General features: G+C 37.6%; 1 protein-coding gene across 1 annotated transcript in view; it reads left to right on the forward strand.

The window, feature by feature from the left end:
* The window catches only part of LOC129224679 (spectrin beta chain-like), a 161,082-nt gene that overhangs the window by 84,186 nt on the left and 57,005 nt on the right, over nucleotides 1–19,891 (forward strand). Inside the window, 6 exon segments of the mRNA XM_054859224.1 lie at nucleotides 4,538–4,742; nucleotides 5,536–5,799; nucleotides 8,884–8,994; nucleotides 17,145–17,389; nucleotides 18,999–19,137; nucleotides 19,235–19,319. Of these exon segments, the coding sequence (XP_054715199.1) occupies nucleotides 4,538–4,742; nucleotides 5,536–5,799; nucleotides 8,884–8,994; nucleotides 17,145–17,389; nucleotides 18,999–19,137; nucleotides 19,235–19,319 (1,049 nt within the window).

Genomic DNA, 19,891 nt, shown 5'->3' on the forward strand with positions numbered 1-19,891 from the left:
CTAAGTTTTGCAGCTCGTTTAGCCTATATTTTCATTCATATACTTGCCCAAATGGTTTTCAGTCCAAAATAGTGAATTTAGACCAATTTTCAGTACCCCAGTGACAGCTGTACTATTTGTACTTAATGTTCGTTTTTTTTTATTTTTATTTCTCCCATCAGAAAAGGACATTCGCAAACCTCTTCATTTTCATTAAACCATTCAAAAAAGAAAAAAATCATGATTTTTTTTTGTTATAAGATTTTGGAAGATAAGTTGTTACTATATGGACTCCTTTCAAAATGGGGGGCATTGCACTTTTTGCCCCCCCCCCCCTATAAATCCACCCATGCTCTTTTAAACTATTCAAAAACAAAAAAATAATGATTTTTTTTTTTAATTTTTGGAAGATGTGTTGTTACTACATAAAGTCCTCCCAAAATTGGGAGGGCATTGCCCCCATCTGCCCCCCTATAAATCCGCCCATGAGTGGATAGGAAAATTTAAAGTATGTCGTTCTTGTTTATTGATCCTATTCACCTGACGTCACTATAAAAGAGCCAATCTGCTAGACATCTGTACGCTGTTTGTCTGGAAATTCATATTCTAGACGCAGCAGCAAGGTCACAAGCAAGCTAAGGAGCCGTTGTCAGTCTATGCTATCGTGCGTTTAGTGCCAAATGGCGATCCTGTGCAGATGTCGATGCTCTGTAACGGCCTTAGCCACCACCTCCCACATACAACGCCCTATCACTGGTTTCATCACGTGACCGAAAGAGGCTAACTCGGAAAAAATTTCCCGATAAAAATCGTTAATTTATGTCTCTTAACATACTAAAGCTATTATTTTGAGATCAGTAGTTCACTAAACATATTAACATTCATTAAAGGAGAAATGAAAAGTTTATTTTCTAAGTTAAAGCTCTTTTTTTTTTTTCTTTAAATTGAGCAAATATATAAGGAAGAACGTAGATAATAACAAGATTACAATAACCAAAATTTTCAATACATTGTATCATATCCGTATGATTTTTAAGGAGTCTTATAAGGAGCGGATATAAAACGTCACTGCAGTGCATTGTGGGTACTGTAGCAAACGAAAATCCGGAATTACGGCGTGCCATTATACTTGCTTTAATGCGGCTTATAATCTCATCTTTCTATTTAAAAATGAGATTTTGTGGAAGTTTTTAACTGAAAAACGTCTTACAAGAATGATGAACGATTCATCTATATATATAATTCTCTTACGTGCCGGCAAATGAAGGGGTGAATTTCTAAACCTCTGTTGGCAACACTTCGCCGATAAATCATGTAAACAAACTTCTACGTTGTTTTGAAATCTTGAATCACAGAATACTCAACGAACTTTTTTTTTTTTTGAGATGAGTTTGAGTCGGGCTGTGGCCCATTTCAACCTTAATCAGCAAAGAAAAGCTCAAAGAAGGCAGGAAACCGTTCTTGAATCCAATTTAAGACGAGCCATTTCCAGAGTTGTATTCTCTGATTCGCTGCCGATAATTTTTAGCGGCTGGGGAATTTTCAGTCAGCAGTTCCTTCAACAGATCAGGTGCGTCACACAATGCCGGTAACCGCACCTTTCCGTCATGGCAACATTTAGTATATTTATTTGCAGTATTACGCTCTTTCTGCCAATAAAGAGCACCACAAAATTCGCATTCTTCACACATTGCTCCACAATCATGTTCATCGGCAATGTTGTTTTGAACGCGTAGGCGCTTTGAGCGTCGTCTATTCTCTGCTTCAGTACGACAGTTCAGTTCAAAATGAATAACCGAGAAAGAATTTACTTTATTCCTTTTATTCTCAGCTGAAAGGTTTCGCCAAATTTGTTTAGGGTTATAGTAGTTTTAGTATTGTGCAAGCAAAGTAGCCTTGGCGAGTTTTCGCGTTTTTAGTTAAACCATTTTTTGTTCGTGACGTGGCAAGGATTCAGAATAACAACAAGAAGGACAAACGTTTGAGAAAATATGTTTGGTGCTCTCTGAGCCTGTTTTTAGTCATGGCCAGCTCTATGTGGCATTATCAAGAACAAGATCTTTTGAAGCAGTGTCAGTTGTGGCTCCCAAACGGGACATTTTTAATTGTGTATATGAGGAAGTTTTCTCAGATTAGAATATATAAGAGTGTAAATATGTAAATATATAAGAGTGTAAATAATGTAAATACATCCCTCGGGGGAGCCTGTAACCCCTAGAGGGCGCGTCCCCAGGTGGCGGATAGGGGAATGCCTTCATTGGTTTTCCAATGGGTGGTAGAAGGGAAATAAAATACCTTCCGCGGACCAACAGGTAGAAGTGCAATCTCTCCAAAGCAATGACAGACACTTTTGTATCTATAATGGTAAAGTTGTGCACATTGCCAAGGCAGTCATCTTACATACAGCAAAGTTAAACTGTCGAAAATCTGGCTAAAGCAGACAAATTAACATTATGAACGTAATTTTCATATTGGTTAAATGGATGGTGACCTAAATGCAATTACCAACTTTAATTTTTACGGAAAATTTTAGCTAGGCTAATGTATTGGCATACAGCGAGCGAGCGAAGCGAGCATGGATCGCGAAGCGATCCACAGGGAACTGCGTAAGCAGTTCCGGGGGTTGGCGAGCGATAGCGAGCAGGGGGCGATAGCCCCCTAGTTTAATACGAAATACTCTCTTTATAATCGTATTTTCATGGTTTTAAGCCTCTATGGTTCCGCATCAGAAACCTGGTGAAAACTTAAATTCTCTTTCTACTTTTCCCGTTTCTCAGCCTTTTTCATGCAGTCATAAGTCTGTATAAACCCTAAGCATATTATGATGCGTATGAAGTTCTGTAATCATTTAATAAAACGAGTTTTTTTACCACTACTAACACTGCGTAGTTAGTCAAATTATATGCAGACCGACAGCTGGCGGGACCGTTGCCAAACCGTGAATAGGGTTAATAGATGAGCCCGGTTGTTGTGGAGCCGAACACATTTTTGGGCACAGTAAGAATGGGGGCATGTTGTTTATAGTGATGAGTCGATATTTACTACACGTAGTGATAATTGAGGACTAATTTATCAAAAGGGAACATTTCCATTTTCTAAAAATGTTCAGGAGGTGAGATAAACGAATTAGGATAAGGAGCAAAATACTTTTATCAACTTCTCTGGGTACAGAATTGAGCACGAAAGCGCAACAAATCATGGCCCAGAGTAAGAAATGTTTGTGTAAAAAGTAAAAACAAGGAGATAGCGCAATCTTAATTTTGGATATTTTGAATAAAAACCTGAATGTTGAGAATTCTAATTTCACCAAAACCCTAAAATTTCACCTTCACATATTCTCTTATCGAAGTACAGGAACCTAAAAGTAGTGGATTAAAATTTAAGGATTTTGGATATGTGTTCCTTTGGATCTAAAAGTCTTCGTACTACAGATTCTTTCAGGATATGTACAGTTTTGTTCAAAATAAAGCTTGCAAAGGACGGATTTGTTATCTTTGATCAAAAAGCCACTGTTTTCCCTTAAATAAAATAGGATTTTCCCCGTTTGGGCTTCTTGAGAGAAAGTGATTTGATAAATGTTATTTGAAAGATTTAGAAAATGTCATAAAATGACTTTTTCTAAAAAGTGGATATGTTCCCTTTTGATAAATTACTCCTCAATTGTCGAATCTTCATCTGGAGAGAGCGAGGACCTTGCTATCATCCCTCTTATGTAAAAGAAATCGACGGTTTGGTGACATCCTTGTGTGGTGTGGCATAATGTTGCGCTGTCGTACGCCACTTCACGTCTTCGATGCTGGCACTGTCAATGCACAAAGCTATACGGATGAGATCTTTGAAGCCAATGTGAGGTTGTTCCTGGGTGCTTTTGGCCCTGATTTCATATTTATGGACCATAACTCGCGGCCACACAGAGCCCAAATTGTTGATGAGATTCTTGAGGAGGAGAATATTCGACGTATGGACTGGCCCTCGAGATCTCCGGATCTAAATTCTATTGAATGCGTTTGGGATGGTCCAGGAAGAGCCATTGCTTAGCGTAACCCCCCCTCCTAATACTTTCAAAAAGTTAAAAACCAAGCTTTTGGGAGTATGTGCTTTGTTGCCTTGACAATCTCATTTATACAGTATTAAAGCTCGTTCTGGAGCTTACATAGGAGTGCACGGTTGTCATATTCCGTATTAGACACGCTTTGCCCGAGATAAATGCTTTATCTCTGATTCATAATTTAACCCTTTTTGATTTACCCTGTTTCTTAATTCTGAATTAAAATATTTTCCATGTTATGTTTCTATGTTCTTTCTCCTATTGTAACACGCCTCTGTGCAAAATTTGATTACAACATCGTGAATAGTATTTCAGTTTTCTCAGATTTTATGTTTGTGACCTTAATTTTGGACATGAGTCTAGTAAGTCTCAAATCTAGTCAGCTTGTACAAAATATCATGGTCTATCAGCTGCCAACATATATATTTTTTAAACCTGGCATAGCTGTGAAAGTAGCAGTCTTATGGAATGGAAATAATCTTTCTCATTATATTCTTTTTTACGCTGCAGTGAAGAGATGCGCCAGCGGCAGACAGGCTTGGAGCGCCTCTACCGGGGCTTGAAGGAACTGGCTTCTGAGAGGCGAACCCGTCTGGAGGAGGCCTTGCAACTCTTCGCTCTCAACAGAGAAGTCGATGACGTAATGCAGTGGATCGCCGAAAAGGAAGTGGTTGCTGGATCGCAAGAGTTAGGACAGGATTATGAGCATGTTACTGTAAGTCAATCCTACATTTCCCAACTCTAGATTGTTTATTCAAACAATACTTGGTTTCGATTTGGTCAAACCTTAAGATGGAAAAATCCGAGGACAAAAAGTCTGTTGCAAAGAAGTCGAGAACAAATTTAGTCTCGGTCAGTGGTGAACAGTTTTACGCAACGATGACGCAACCTACCCGTCACGTCAAGAAAATATTGTTTACATTGTTTTTATTGCCATGCCTTTCAATCCAATTGCGAAAGGCATAGACGGTGGTTTCCCATTTTGTGCAATCAAAAAAGCACTGCCCTTTTTAATAGTTCTAAATTTTTCTCAGAAGGAGTAAAAAAAACTAATGATCATGCGATCTGCTACATAAAGATTTTTTTTGTCTTAAGTAGAACAAATAATTGTCTTCATAAGTTCTCTTTGACTGGTGCGCTTGGAAACCGAAGTATAAGTTGGATTTCTACCGAATCTCTCAATCCGTACTTCCTATAATTGCGACGAAAGTGATAGTGCGAAGTTCGCTAAAGTGCAGCAATTGAAATTTCGTCATCTTCACGGGAAATGAGAATCAACCCTTAAGCTTAACAACTTGATCTATTTCAAAGAACAGCAATTTAAAAGTTGTTTACCTTGTGCAACGGATACGTACCACAGCGGTCACGGTTGGTTTGAAACCAGCCATAAAACGATCTTAAATTTTAATAATTTTGAAATGATTTGCGTTGAGTATCAGTAAAAGCCGCCACCACCAAGCAAAGATGTTGATGAGGTTCCTGATCAACTTTTCTCTTTCTCTCCTCAGATGCTGCGGTCTCGTTTCAAGGAGTTCGCCAAGGAGACGGAGTCGACGGGCCGCGAGCGCGTGAGTGAGGTCAACGCGAAAGCGGATCGTCTGATTGGTGCAAGCCACGGGGATGGCCCCACCGTCGCCGAATGGAAAGACGCTCTGAACGAGGCCTGGACGGACCTCCTGGAGCTGATCGAGACGCGGACGCAAATGCTCAACGCCTCTTGGAGGCTGCAGAGGTTCTTCTACGACTGCTCAGACGTCCTGGGTCGCATTCTGGTGAGTGAATTTTCAATGCTTTAGATGCAAAGAACGTAGTCAATCACTATTATTACGCCAAATAGCCATTTTGTGTGTTCATAAAATCTAAATACGCCTGAGTTTTTTTTTGCATAATTCACGTACAAGTTATTGGTATCCAAATTTGCTGTGGGTAGCAATAACATCGGAGCATTTCCTTAAAATAGGAGTTGGGAAGGTTATTACACCTTTTAAGATATTAAAAATGCATGCTTGTAAAGATGATCATTTTGCTTTGAGAGAAGGTTTATCGTAAAAAGTGAATCTTTCCTATAGTTCGTTTATGTCTTGCTTACAATTAAGTCATAAACAAAGTCATTAGATTACACTGCGGTGGAAAAAGTCACGGGATACCTACTAATATAGCGTCAGACCTCCTGTTGCCGGAAAGAGTACAACAACTCGACAGGCCGAGAACTCAGAAAGTCGGTAGGAGAACCCTGCAGAAATATTGAGCCATGCTTCTACTATAGACCTAGAAAATTGCGAAAGGGTAGCCGGTGCAAGATTTTGTGTACAAACCAACAGCTTGGTTAGGTCTCATAAATAGTCTCTAGTGTTTGTGCTGGGCGATCTAGGTTAACAAATCATCTGCTGGGACTGCAATCGTTTGTGGCCTAGTGAGATGGCGCATTTTGCCATCCATAAAAATGTCATCATTTTTTGGGTCGTCGAAGCCCATTAAAGATTGCATGTGGGCTCAAAGGGGCTGACATTACTGTTTCAAGTCAGTGAGTGGTGTAGTTGGACTAGAGGACTTAGTGCATGCCATGTAGAAACAGTCCACACTATCAAGAACCCAACACTAACCTGCCTCGGGGGACAACTTGGGTTCTTGGCTTCTTGAGCGCTGCGCCACAAAAAATATAGATATATTATTATGACCAGGGGTCCTAGATGTTGACAAGTGACTCCGAGGGGTTAGGAGTCCACTTGTCAACATCACCTGTGGTGATAAAACTACCAGAGTCGGTCCTGGTCACACTCGAAACCCTATCACCAGCTCTTATCAGCTGAAATGCCGATTCAAATGACCAAGTCGTCTGGGGCCTATACAGTCACGAGTCCAGGAAAGGCACTGAAAGGGATGTCGTGCTGTTAGTAAATGCCCTATAGTCGGTCTTCTGCTGCCATGGTCCATTAAAGTCAAATTTTCCCACACGATTCAAAATTATACGTTTGTTCTACCTTACAAATGGATTTATGTGTTTTTTACTCTGAGTGTTACTAGTGTTACTCAGTGTAATTCTACACACACGTTGCTGATCTCAGTGGTAAAGTGCAGACAGTTGTCTTCTGCGTTGTCCATGGTGGAAGGTTATAGTCGAAATTGCGTGTTTTTGGAACCAATTTGATACTAAAATTCTCCAAACGTGAAAATGTTTCGAGGGTAACGGTCTAACTCGTACTACCATTCCGCGTTCAAAGTCTTTTCCTGTCACGCTGCCATAACCAAGACAGAAATCTTTTTATACAAATCACTTGAGTACAAATGAAATTCTTAACACTGCACCATCCGTTTATGCATGTCATACCCGACACTATTACCGCCTGTATATTTACATCTCGCTATCCCATGAATTTTGTCACCTTAGTGTAGTTACGTGCCAGCTTTTTAGGTGAGACTCCCTCAAACTGCAATGCGGTTAATTGCACTATATTATCTAAAACTAATTAGGGAGATTTTTTTTTGCCGGAAAGTGCATACTCGTATAAATTCATTTGTAAACTGTACATGGAACGTTTCTCGAAACCGAAAGTCGTTCCTGAGTTAGATTCAGTGGCGTAGCGTGAAATTTTTCATGGAAGGGGAAGGTCACGTGAATTTTTTCGAAATTAATGGCCGAAAAGCGCATTTAGGCCCTTGCATGTGTGTTCATACATATAATTTTGAAATTCAGGGGGGGGGCGGTGTTTGACCCTCTTTTCCACTCTTGGCTACGCCACTGGTTAGAGTATAGCTAGTAAAAAATTGAGCGTACATGCCGGAAGAAGGTGTAACAAAAGATAAACTTGGATTTTTTTTTTTTTTTTTTGGTTGCTGTTGAAAAGCTGTCATTTGGTGATTTACAGATGATCATCAACTTTTAAAAAAGCACACATCTGCAAAAAGTTACAAATACGTGTTTCGGGTTCTAGAGAACTTATTTTTCATTTCGGAAAGACATGAGTGCTCACCTAAGGGGGATCATGGCGCAGACTGCGCCATTGAAATTTTTAGGGGGGATGTTCTGACGGGTATTTTTCTCATTTTTGGAGTTGGGCTCTTGCTTTTGGGGGTTCGCGTGATTTAGGGGGTGCACCATGCCCTTAGCGGGTGGGCACCCCTGGGAAAGAGGTGAGATAATTGATGTCAAGCCATTTGAAAAACGCAGTGAAGCAAAACAATAAACAATTTGAACAGTAAAAATAAAGGAAGACTCCAAACAACCAATACTAAAATTAGAAACCAATCGAAAGAGCCAATAGGAACGACATAAGATCAGGAGCTTTCTCATAGAGTACACTCACTAGAGTAGTTCAAAAAACAATTTCGAGATAAAGTCCAGGAACCCCCTTATTTTTTTCTTAAGACTTACTAATAGTAATATTCTGAAAAAGTTTTAGATTCTTACTCATATTGTAAGAGGGTGCTCAATGACCCCTTAATTTAACATTAGCAGTAAAATAGAAAATGCTACAAGTTTAGAAATATTTAATTTCCCCAGCTGTTTTTTTTTTTTTTTTTGTAAATAATTATTTTAATGCAACGTATATGCATATTACTCGTGTATATTATAATATGCCGCATTGTCTTTTCAGTTCAATGCATGTTTTAACCCCCCCCCCTCCCCACAATGATGAAGTTTGGGGGAGGAGGTTGAGCATCGTCTTTCACATGAAAAAAAGATTTAGGGGTGTCCCGTTATATAGGAGATTTTTTTTTACATGTATTTTTGAACCACCCTAAGATACACGGTTAAGGAAGAACTAAAATTGAAAAGGAAATTGTTATAAACATTTGTGTTTTATTTCTGCCCTTTGATTGAGTTCGTATTGACCCATAAAACTTGATCTTTGCAGGAAAAGCAGAACGCTTTGCCACAAGATTTGGGTAGGGATGCTGTCAACGTGTCCAGCTTGCAGAGGAAGCATGTGGGCTTCGAACACGACCTACAGACGCTGGACTCTTCCGTAAGTTCTGTATTTTTCATGCTACGCAATTGAAAAAATGCTTGTTTGCGTTAAAAATATTTCTTGACGACTACGACTATAGTTCTTTTAGAACGAGAGAGAAAAAAAAATTTTACATAATTAAAAACTGATCGTATGTATCAATGTATGTATGTATCTTTGTCCAAGTTACTCCTCCCGAACGTCAGAAAACTGATCATAGAACCAGGTATCAATAGATTTGTAATTTTCCCACCTTTATGTTTGGCTATTTAACATGATCCGCCATAATTCATATTTTTCGAAGGCTTTCCTCCATTCAAATTATTATTCACTGCTTCATCCCAACTTTCCGTTTTATTAAAATTTGTAGCCTGAAGAAAATCATTGAGAAGAAAGATCTGTTGCCATTTTTTTCTCAAATATTTGCATTTTTTTTTTTTTTTTTTTTTTTTTGAGGCTTTTCCTGTAATCGCGGGATTTAAATTGTTTCCTTTTTTGGTTATTTTTCCGCAATCTGTCGCAAAATTAAACTGAACTTTTTTTTTTGTTGTTCAAGCCTGATTGTTGAACACGCCTCACTTGGCATAATTTTTTTTTTCGAGGTGGACCGTGCAAAGCCGGGCGACGCAGCTAGTAATGATGTAAATTCTGTTACATGCAATTGAAATAGTTTTTAAAATTAAAAGCATTTCTTGTTGGCTTTTCTGTAGATGTAGTTTCACAGCCACAATGCTGTTACTGCGGGCAAAACAACTTGCTTCTTTCGACGATCACTTCTCAAATCTCCTGAGCTTTGTACTTTGAGGATAGTGGTGCGCATACGTGACCAAAAATTAAGCTCCATTCATTGAGCAATTATTACGAAAATACTAGGGAAATTCCAAACTCTTCAACTAAAACATGTGTATGTATAAGAAATTAATTCATCATGCCGTTCATTTAACGCTGCGGAAAGATAAATTTATGAAATTTTAGAGTTAAAAAAAATCATTAGTGCCCATAGTTCAAAATTATCATAATATTTTCTACTATGTCCGGTATTTTTATATATATCGGACACTTTGATATATATCCGATATTTTCAATCAGCAAAAACTAAAGTCTTCAAAATAGTAAATGCATCCTCAAATCACCCTTTTTATTTTCTTATGTTATAATTACAATATCTTCGCCTCAGAGCAACACTAAGACACCTAATCCCAGGAATTACACTAAGATATCTTACTGTTGCTCTGAGACGACGATATGTAGACTTAAAATTTAGGCTTCTTTCATTATTTATATCTAATATTTCATTTTACATTTCTATCAATTTTAATGGAGTAAATTTAGTATTAGATGTTTTATTCATACTTCTTTTGTTGGCTATTTTTACAGTTATATGATTCAGAAATAAATGATATGCGTTAGATGGTGCACAGACATAAGACATTTTCTTTTTTTATGAGCAATGTTTAACAATTAGGCATTTTAATATGAATTAAAATTGTGACTTTACTAACAATTTAATCAATATAAAATGCAAGTAAAAAAGGAATGTTATGTTACTTTGTTATATTAATGTTGCTTTATTACACGTTAAAAATATAGTACGTAATTTGTTGGTTATTTTTAGTAATAAATGAACAATATTAGGTACAATGATTAGTATACTTTTTTATAAAATACAGTAATAAGAAAATTAATATCGAAAATATCAAAATATCATGATATTTTCAAAATAAATATCGGATATATATCGTGATATATATATATCACGATATATATCGACTCATGTGCCCCTTTCTTGCTTTAATCCTGATTATGAAAGAGGGGAATATTCAAAACCAGAGGTACAGATGAAATCAACTTGACTCATTCCCAAAAATGGCAATTCCGGTAGATGTTTCTGTAGATGTGGTTTCACTGTCGTAATACCATTGTTACTGGAAAAACCACTCGCACTTGCTTTTTTTTTTCTACAACTGTTACAGAAATCTCATGAGCTTTGTCATCGACTGTCTGTCCCCTGAAGATAGTGGGGGAAACTTAGCTCCACAGACATCCAATGCATGGAGGCTGCAACCGACGAAAACTTTGCGTTTTTTGATCTAAAAGTCAGTTACCTGGAAAACTTTTCGGGCATAAACACTTAACCAATAAAAATGAAGAAATTCATGCACATGTGAGAAAAACAGAAATTTCAACGAATATAGAAAAAACGCATCTGATCATGATGGGAAAAAATTAATAATCTAAAACAGGAAGTTCCGTACAGAACTAAACGAGCCTACTTTCCCGTATATCAACATCGACGTTCCAGTATCTGGTTCATATTCTCGAATTAGCTCAATTATTTAGCAAATTATGTCAAGCACACCATTGCAACAAACATAACATGCCTCAGGCATCTGATGAAAAAGATAGGTAAAAAATAAATAAACGAATAAATAAAGCAGTAGCACTCTTTAAACAATGCAGCTAATATATATTTTTCTCCGGTAAAATAATACTTTAAGCGTTTTCAAAAAATAAAAATGTAAAAATAGAAAGCACATCAAAATAAATTCATCGTTTTTTTTTAAAATCGTTTGCTGTTCTTTCTTTTAGGTAAAAACAAAGCGCCACGGATTTTATTTTTCTTCTGTTGCCAAAAATTAAAAACAGTAATAAAAATATTTTAGAAAATGAATAAATACAGAGGTGCGAAATTTATTAAACTCAAAGAGCGAAAATTAGTAAAATCGAATATTCCGGCTTAAAAATAGCCTCTAGATCCTTTTTAAAAGCCTAATTATGTTTTTCGACAATACCCCAAGTACTATATACATTATTTTGGCGCTAAATTTGCAGTTTGCAATTTTTGAATTTTCCCTAAATGGCATTTAATGTAATTTTACGAATACAATTTTCACTCTATTTGCTGTCTTAACTTCAAATAAAATGATATTTTATTATTTCTTTTTTGAAGTGATATTGACGTTTGTAAAATTTCAAATTTCAGATACAAAACATTTTCTACGTTCTTGTGAACAACATAATATTTACGTCCGGCATATGTGTAAACTGACGAAACAAAAATTAGTTAGTAGTCTAAAATCTATTTTAGAATTGAAGACTTTAGTTATTTAATTCCTGAATCCGTTCAGAAAGTTTCCAATTTTCCAAAAAAAAAGCTGTTACCTGTACATATTTAGTACCAGAGATGTAACATATATTTTAAAGCATTCTAAACTGAACAAGAAAAAATTCTACGAAGTTTTAGTTTTTTTATTATTATTATTATTTATTTATTTATTTATTTCAATACTTGAGGTTTCAGAAAATATTTCTTTGGAATAGTTCTAGAGAAGAAAATTTTTCTGCTTTAGATTTTTATTTCAGTTCTTTTTATTTATTTATTTTTTGCGTTTTATGGTAAAAGTGATGTGTGGACATGACATCTCACTCTGAATTCCGCACCTGAAATTTCAACAACAAGAAAGCATTTGCATAGCGTCGTGAAAATTGCAGGAACGATAATGGTAAGCTGGATATACAAATGATTATATAATATATATATATTATTTTTGGAAAACTTTAATTTTCAGTATATTTTTTTCAAACTCGCCTCATGCGCGAACTGAAGACGTCAACTTAGATTTTTTTTATTATTTTTCCCCAATTGAATATACCAAAACTGCAACTTTTGAGAGGTAACGCGATTCCGAAATTAAAAAAAAATGATTTTTTCGAACGACCCTACTACACAGGACTCAGTTCGACGAGGAAGCTATCAATGAGTCCAGTAATGGTTTCTTGGGGGTAACCTTAGCCAAGCCACATCCTCTGCCATGCGCCGATCATCAATGTTCATATCACGTCCAATGAGATCTCACAGATGTTCGATGAGATTCAAATTTGAAGAGGTTGGGAACGCTATTAAATCTGGTCATGTTGTTACGAATTTACCGAGGCTGTAGTACAATGTTGGCTGACGTCTGCAACAAGGACAGAAATACAGGCTTCTCACTTCAAACCATGATGCTCGGTGCAGAACCGGAATGACTCTTGGAAAAATCGGCTGGTTCGTAGCGTTTACTGTGTCGCCGACATATCCGTCGACAGCCATCATTTCCCCACATACAGTAACGCGATTCATCTATGAACACAGACTAATAGTAAGTGTAAACCGAGCTTTCCCAGTCTTGCTGATGAAGAAATTGGTTCAGAGATACATCATGTGACTGGTGTCTGGTTTGGCGAAAACTTTGGCAGCATGGTTGCTAGATAGCGGCATTATCTACAGTTTGTCACTCGATATGTATTTTAAGATGTAATGGATTTTCATTATGATTTTTTTTTCTAGGTGCAGAGATTGAACTGTTTTTCTTTTAGTTATGAAGTATTTTGACATTAGTAATTAGTTTTAGATCACAATTTTCAGTAACTTTTATTTCATTTACAACTGATCATTTTAAGTGTAATGTTATGGTTGACTAAAAGTATTCGTCCCAAACAAGTTGAAACAAATTGCTGTCTATATTATGCTGAAACAGTTACTGCCTATGCTACATTTCTTGCAAAAGTGAAAGAAATTAGGGGATACTACGTTTCTAATGAATGCCGAAGGAATTTGGAATTTTAAAAATTTGCTGTCTACGGAAGTTTTCCGCCATAAGCTATACTAGATAGTAGTCAATTTAGAAATCCGCCACAGTAGTAGACTAAACACTGAATTATTTTCCCACTTAACTTTCTTCAATCAATATGATAGAAATAAGTTGTCTTCTCAAAACGAGTTTGGTATTTCAAACTGTCTAAATAACGTCAAAGTATAATTAAACGGGCGTCACCACAAATTAATATGGATCAAATTTGATGATATTGGAAATTTTAAAATTTCGACATTGTACGAATTATTTAAAGACAGTATGTGTACATGAAAAAGAAAACTAAAAATCAAGTTGTTTTCCGTTTAGAAAGGGGATCTTTCAAGTTGGCGGGAAAAAATTGTCGCCAAAATTAATCCTTAACAGGGGAGGCGCGGTCTCACAAACCGCTCAAAAGTTCATCCAATCACCCCTATTTCATTTTCCGTCCGATTGAATGGTTTTTCCCAATAAATACCTTTTTGTTGTTCGACCTTGAACACCTCCCTTGCAGTATCTTTAGGCCTCCCTTATCAGTATCTTTAGGCAAGTGCATCTGGTTCAAATTTCATTGCATTCTTTAGAAGCGGTCTGTGAGACCGCACCTCCCCTTCAGTGTTACAATTCTCGGCAGTAGTTAACATGGCTCTTAAAGTTAGAACCGCGGATATAGGTTCATTTATCTTATCCGCGTTATGCGAAAGCGATGCGAAATATTCTAAATGAGATTGGAGAGTGGTTTGAAATGTTCACAAACGTTACACAATGATATTCTAGGGACAATGAAAGCTGAATTATTCCTCGAAATACGACGCGAAATACTAATAATTAAAGGGCTGTCAAAAAATTCCCGTAACGTGATATAATCAATTCTTTGATACTAAAATGTTCTGTATATATTAAAGAACTAAAATGAAATCATTAAAAACTATTAAATTCTTTTTATTACAAGTAGAGAGTTATTTACTGCAGCAAATGATTTTCTCTAAAAACCTTAAGACTCAAGCAAAATTTTCTCGGAAAAGGTATATTTCGATTCAAAAATATTTTTACACCTTGCTAATAAAAGTTCAAAGAACATCTAAGAAAAACTACCGGAACGTATCTTAATTACACGAATTTTTAAAAAAATTGTAAATAGAGCGGTCTCTGAGACCTCACGTCACCTGTTCTGTTGCGTTCTACTTTTTCACCTCCCCTGTTACGTGTTAAGACTAACTTGCTAACACTTAAAAATCTTTTCAAAAATGCATTTCACTTCTCTGAGGATAAAAATAATTCCAGAAGCTAGCAAAATAGTGTATAAAACGTATTCCTACGTGTTTCACTGCTAAAACTTAACATTTAATAGAAATATAGTTATAAACTTCATAGCGAAACACGGTTTGAAATAGAAAAATGGCAAGAAATTAAATAAAATCTAATATTAATCATACTGCATACTTTTGAAATGTTACAGCTAATTCTTTTACTTATTTTTTGTTTGCAAGAAAATGTACAGCAGTAGTGAACCATTTTTCTTGCACTTGGGTATAATGAATAAGAATTTAAAACTTATCGCTTGACAAACATGATTTCTTAAAAAACCATGATATGGAAGACGTCGTCTGCTACGATCAACGCCCATCGTTGCTAGGATACACACCAGTCACATGGTTCGGTTTGTGAGCAGCAAAAGGGTTGCCATAGCTCGGTCTACTCTTATTATTAGTCTATGTCTGTGAACAATACTCGATGCCATTTGATTGTTTAGGAACAATGACGCTAACACCACACCAGGAGTCAAGTCCTGTGTGGAGCTACCAACGATAACTTGTGGCTGGTAAACGCGCACTTAAATGCACTGGGTATTATGGTTTGGAGTGGCATAATGTTTGATCACAGAACGCCTCTGGTACACATTGACGGCAGTTTGGCAGCGGACCGTTGCGTGACACAAGTTGTGGAGCCTGTCTTTCTGCCCTTGTTTTAGCTCTCACCCTACACTGTTTCACAGCTGGACAATGCCAGGCCTCATGTTGTACGACAAACTCGCGAAAACCTGACTGGATTTAACATTCTTTCCTGGTCAACAAACACTTCAGATCCGAATCCCATCGAGCGCCTGTGGTATCTCATTAGACGTGGCATGAACTGCGGATCAGATACAAACCATTGATGATCTACAGTAGATGTGGATTGTCTAAGATTACCCCAAGAAACCAATCACTGAAATCATTGATAGCGTGCCTCTTCGGATTGAGGCGTTGTAGCTAACGGCCCGAGGAGGGCATATTAGGTACTGAATAAATTGGTTAATTGTTAATCATTTCTGTCTGTTTTTAATCATTTGCATATCCTTTCCACCATTACCGCTGCTGCAATTTTCATGACAGAAAGCAAATTTTTTTTCTCGGCGTTCGAATTACATTTTTGAATAGTGTATACAGGGTGTTCCGTTTTAGCCTGCAAGACATCTATTTTCGCAACCGCTGGTCCTACTGTCCAAACACCGATTGCATGGAATTTTCAAATATCTACATAAGACGAATCTATGTGAATAAGGGAGAAAAGTGAAAATTTGATGCGCGTATTCCGCTCATTTCAATGAGACTCTGCTTCTGCAAAAGCTGACATCGCTAAAAATAATAGATTTGTCCATTTCCGGCAGTAAAACGGATGTTTGTCTTTCCATACAATCCGTGGTCAGACAGTATATGCATACTTTCAATTGCAAAAATTTGCAAAATCAGATGCAGAATTAAGATTATTAAAAATTTGAAGTAAAAATAAAAATGAGTTAAAAAATACAAAATTTTAACTTTTTTTTTTCGGGCCCCAGGTACTCTAACTTATATTTTCAGAAACAATCTCCATTGAAAAATAATTCCATCACAAAAAGTTTGAAATCAGTACTACCAATATTCACCGAGATATGAAACGCAGCGTTTTGTGACTTACACCACTTTACATTCGACCGCCAATAACTCCTTTTTGGGGAAAATATAGCGGCTAACAAGAGCTTAAATATGTGTGTGAAGAGTGGTTTTTCGAATTGTTCAAGATTTTGTAGTTTGTTTTTGCGTATCATGGCATAACATTTGCATTTAGTTTGGAATAGCAGTGAAAAATGTAAATACTTAGTTTTTTTACTTCGACAACATGTCATTCCTCTGAAAGGGCGATAAGTTCCAATTTCATCTTCTATATGGTCCCTCAAAACTTTGAACTAGAATATCTAATTGAGTTTTGGTCGCACAAACGTTAAGTTTTATTTTGTTAGTAATATTTTTTAATAGAGATTATTTCCCTAAATATAGGTTAGGAGACCTAGGGCCCGTATAAAAAGTTAAATTTTGTATTTCTTGACTGATTTTTATTTTTGCTTCAAACTTTCAGTATCTAAACTTTGCATCTGATTTTGAACACTTTTGCAATTGGAAGTATGCACCTAGGACTAACAGTTGCGAAAATAGAGGTCTTGCAGGTGAAAACGGAACACCCTGTATAGTGTTATAATCTTAACATCTTCCGGGCACTGTCTGCGTGTGTGACACCTGCCTCCTTTCCGTCCGGCAGGTCCGTCAGATCGAGGAGGACGCCTCCCGCTTCGGGACCCTGTACGCCGGCGAGCGGGCGGCGGAGATCCGGGCGGCGGTGGACGAGGTGACGGCGGCGTGGCGGCGCCTCCTCTCCGCCTGCGAGGCGAGGCGCGGGATGCTGGCGGACACGGGAGACCTCTTCCGCTTCCTCTCCATGGTGAGGGACCTCATGCTCTGGATGGAGGACACCGTCCGCCTCATGAACACCTCCGAGAAACCCAGGTCAGAGATTTTGTTTCTCAACCAATCGGAAGGACATCATTAAGCAGAAAATATTTCGACTATAAGGTCTCAATCCGGTGGGATATTTTTTAAGTACATATTTACACTTTATTCCCGGAGCTGTAAACTTTGGCATTTAGTTTTTATGTATTTGAGTATGAGGAACTACTATGTATCATGATGCAAAGTATTTCCTTCCTTTCCAAAAAAAAAAAAAAAATTAATTTGAATTTTGTCATCTTGAATTCAAATTATGTTTTTCGCAATCACGAGTGTGTGTGTATATGTAAGCGTGTGTTTGTGTGTGGGGGGTATGTGTGTGTGTGGGGGGTATGTGTGTGTGTGTAGGCATGTGTGTTTGTGTCTGTGTGCAGGCATGAGTGTGTGAGTAGTTATGTGTATGTGTGTAGGTGTGTGTGGGGGGGGGGGCGGTATGTGTATGTGTGTAGGCATATGTGTTTGTGTCTGTTGCAGGCCTGAGTGTGTGGGTAGTTGTGTGTACGTGAATGTGTAGGTGTGTGTGTGTTTGTGTGTGTTTGTGTGTAGGTGTATGTATGTGTGTAGGTGTATGTATGTGTGTGTAGGTGTATATATGTATATGTGTGTAGGTGCGTGTATGTATGCGTGTAAGGGTAGGATATTGACGAAACCTGGAGACGGTTTTCGCTAGAGTAGCAGCATCGTGAGGCGGCCGGTCGACGGTGGTGCTGCAGAGGATGTTGGAGGGAAAATAAAATCATAGGACATCAAAAAACAGTCAAATGAAAGCAATAAGCAATCGTGATTGCTCAAAAAAGAACACTTTTTTTTCCGAAAAAATGATTTTTACTATGTGTTTTGGGTGTAATTGTACGGCTACACCTGCAGCACGTACAAATCATAATTCTGAAATAAAAGAGAAAAAATAGAAACTTTGTATAGCAGCACCTAACGGGGCTACTAGTACCATCTCTTGCTCCAAAACTAGTTGAAAATTTCTCCTAACCATCCATACTAAACTAAAATCAGTGGCGCAACCACCCATGGAGGGCGAGGCCAGTTGTGACCATCTCAGTTTTCTGGGGTGCAATCATGGGCGTAAAGCAGGGTGGGGGAGGGGCCGGGTTCGGACCCTTCCCATGAAGCTCGGAATAATTTTCCATTTGTGGAAATTCAAGTTATTAGGTATTGTTAAAAAAACTTTGATTTCTTTTAAAAAATATCGCCTATGTATATTGTTTGCGTAAGTAAAATTAAAATAATTCTGATTGCCTTAAGTTTCCGAACATCAGCGCTCATTTTTCTTCAGTTGGACACCCTCTTTTGCAATATCTTGCTACGCTACTGGATGAAGTACATATGTTCTGGTTAGGTGGTCACTCGATTGCGGAACCACCAGGGCTTTGTTCCCAAGGACGTTTTGTACTTATTTTATCGACCCACTGAGGGGATGTAAGGCGGAGTTGACCCTGCCCAACCCGGGAAACGAATTCGAGTCTGCAGCCGCCACGTCACTGGGCATTACCATTCATATTAATGATTTGAAAATTTTTAAATTTGGAACCATTTGCTTCAAGAAGCTAAAGTTGATTCTTAACTGATTATATTAAAATTTCTTCTCTTTTTACAGGGACGTATCGGGGGTGGAGTTGCTGATGAACAACCACCAGAGCCTGAAGGCCGAGATCGACACCAGGGAAGAGAACATCTCCTCGTGTGTGAGGCTGGGGAAGGAACTGCTGGCCAGGAATCACTACGCCTCCAACGAGGTAAGGGCAGCTCCTTTCCCTTAATTGGCTGTTTGTCTGACTTGATCATTACCATTAAATACCGAGTAACAGCACTGATTAAACATTTTTATTTCAGATCAAAGAAAAATTGTTAACGCTGACTAACCAGAGAACTGTCATGATGGACCGTTGGGAAGAGCGTTGGGAACACCTCCAACTTAGTAAGTAGATAATGTTTGTTTTATTGCACTGTAAAAAATGTTGTGTAACCTTACTCCATAAAATCGGTGGCAGCTTAGCTGCCTCCACTACTATGGAGCAACTTAACTGATATAACTGGTGTAAAGCTACACATCGCTTGTGGAAGGTTACTCCATTGTGATGTAGCTATAGCGTAATGTCTCAACTCATTTCTGAGTAAGGTTACACCGAAATTTTCTGATGTTGCTTGAAAGCAAAAATTAAGCTTTCATCTGACTTTCTTGAACGATTTATCAAATTCATGATTTTTAACAACCAATATGCACACATTATTTTAACACACAATATTTATTTATTTTAATATACAAACAAGACCAATTTTATTTCAGTAAGAGAGGAAATGCCCTGCTCGAATCCAGAACTCACATCTCCCAGGGGAGTCGGGTCGTAAAGCAAGAGCGTTTTACCGCTCGGCTCTCGATTCCGAGTCACAACTGACTACAACTGTATTTATGTCGAGGACTGCATACTAAGTGCCTTGCCTCCATTATTTTTTTATACCGATAGATGGCAGCACCATCACAGGATCGAG

Source organism: Uloborus diversus, chromosome 6 (assembly GCF_026930045.1).
Source record: "Uloborus diversus isolate 005 chromosome 6, Udiv.v.3.1, whole genome shotgun sequence".
Classification (NCBI taxonomy): domain Eukaryota; kingdom Metazoa; phylum Arthropoda; class Arachnida; order Araneae; family Uloboridae; genus Uloborus; species Uloborus diversus.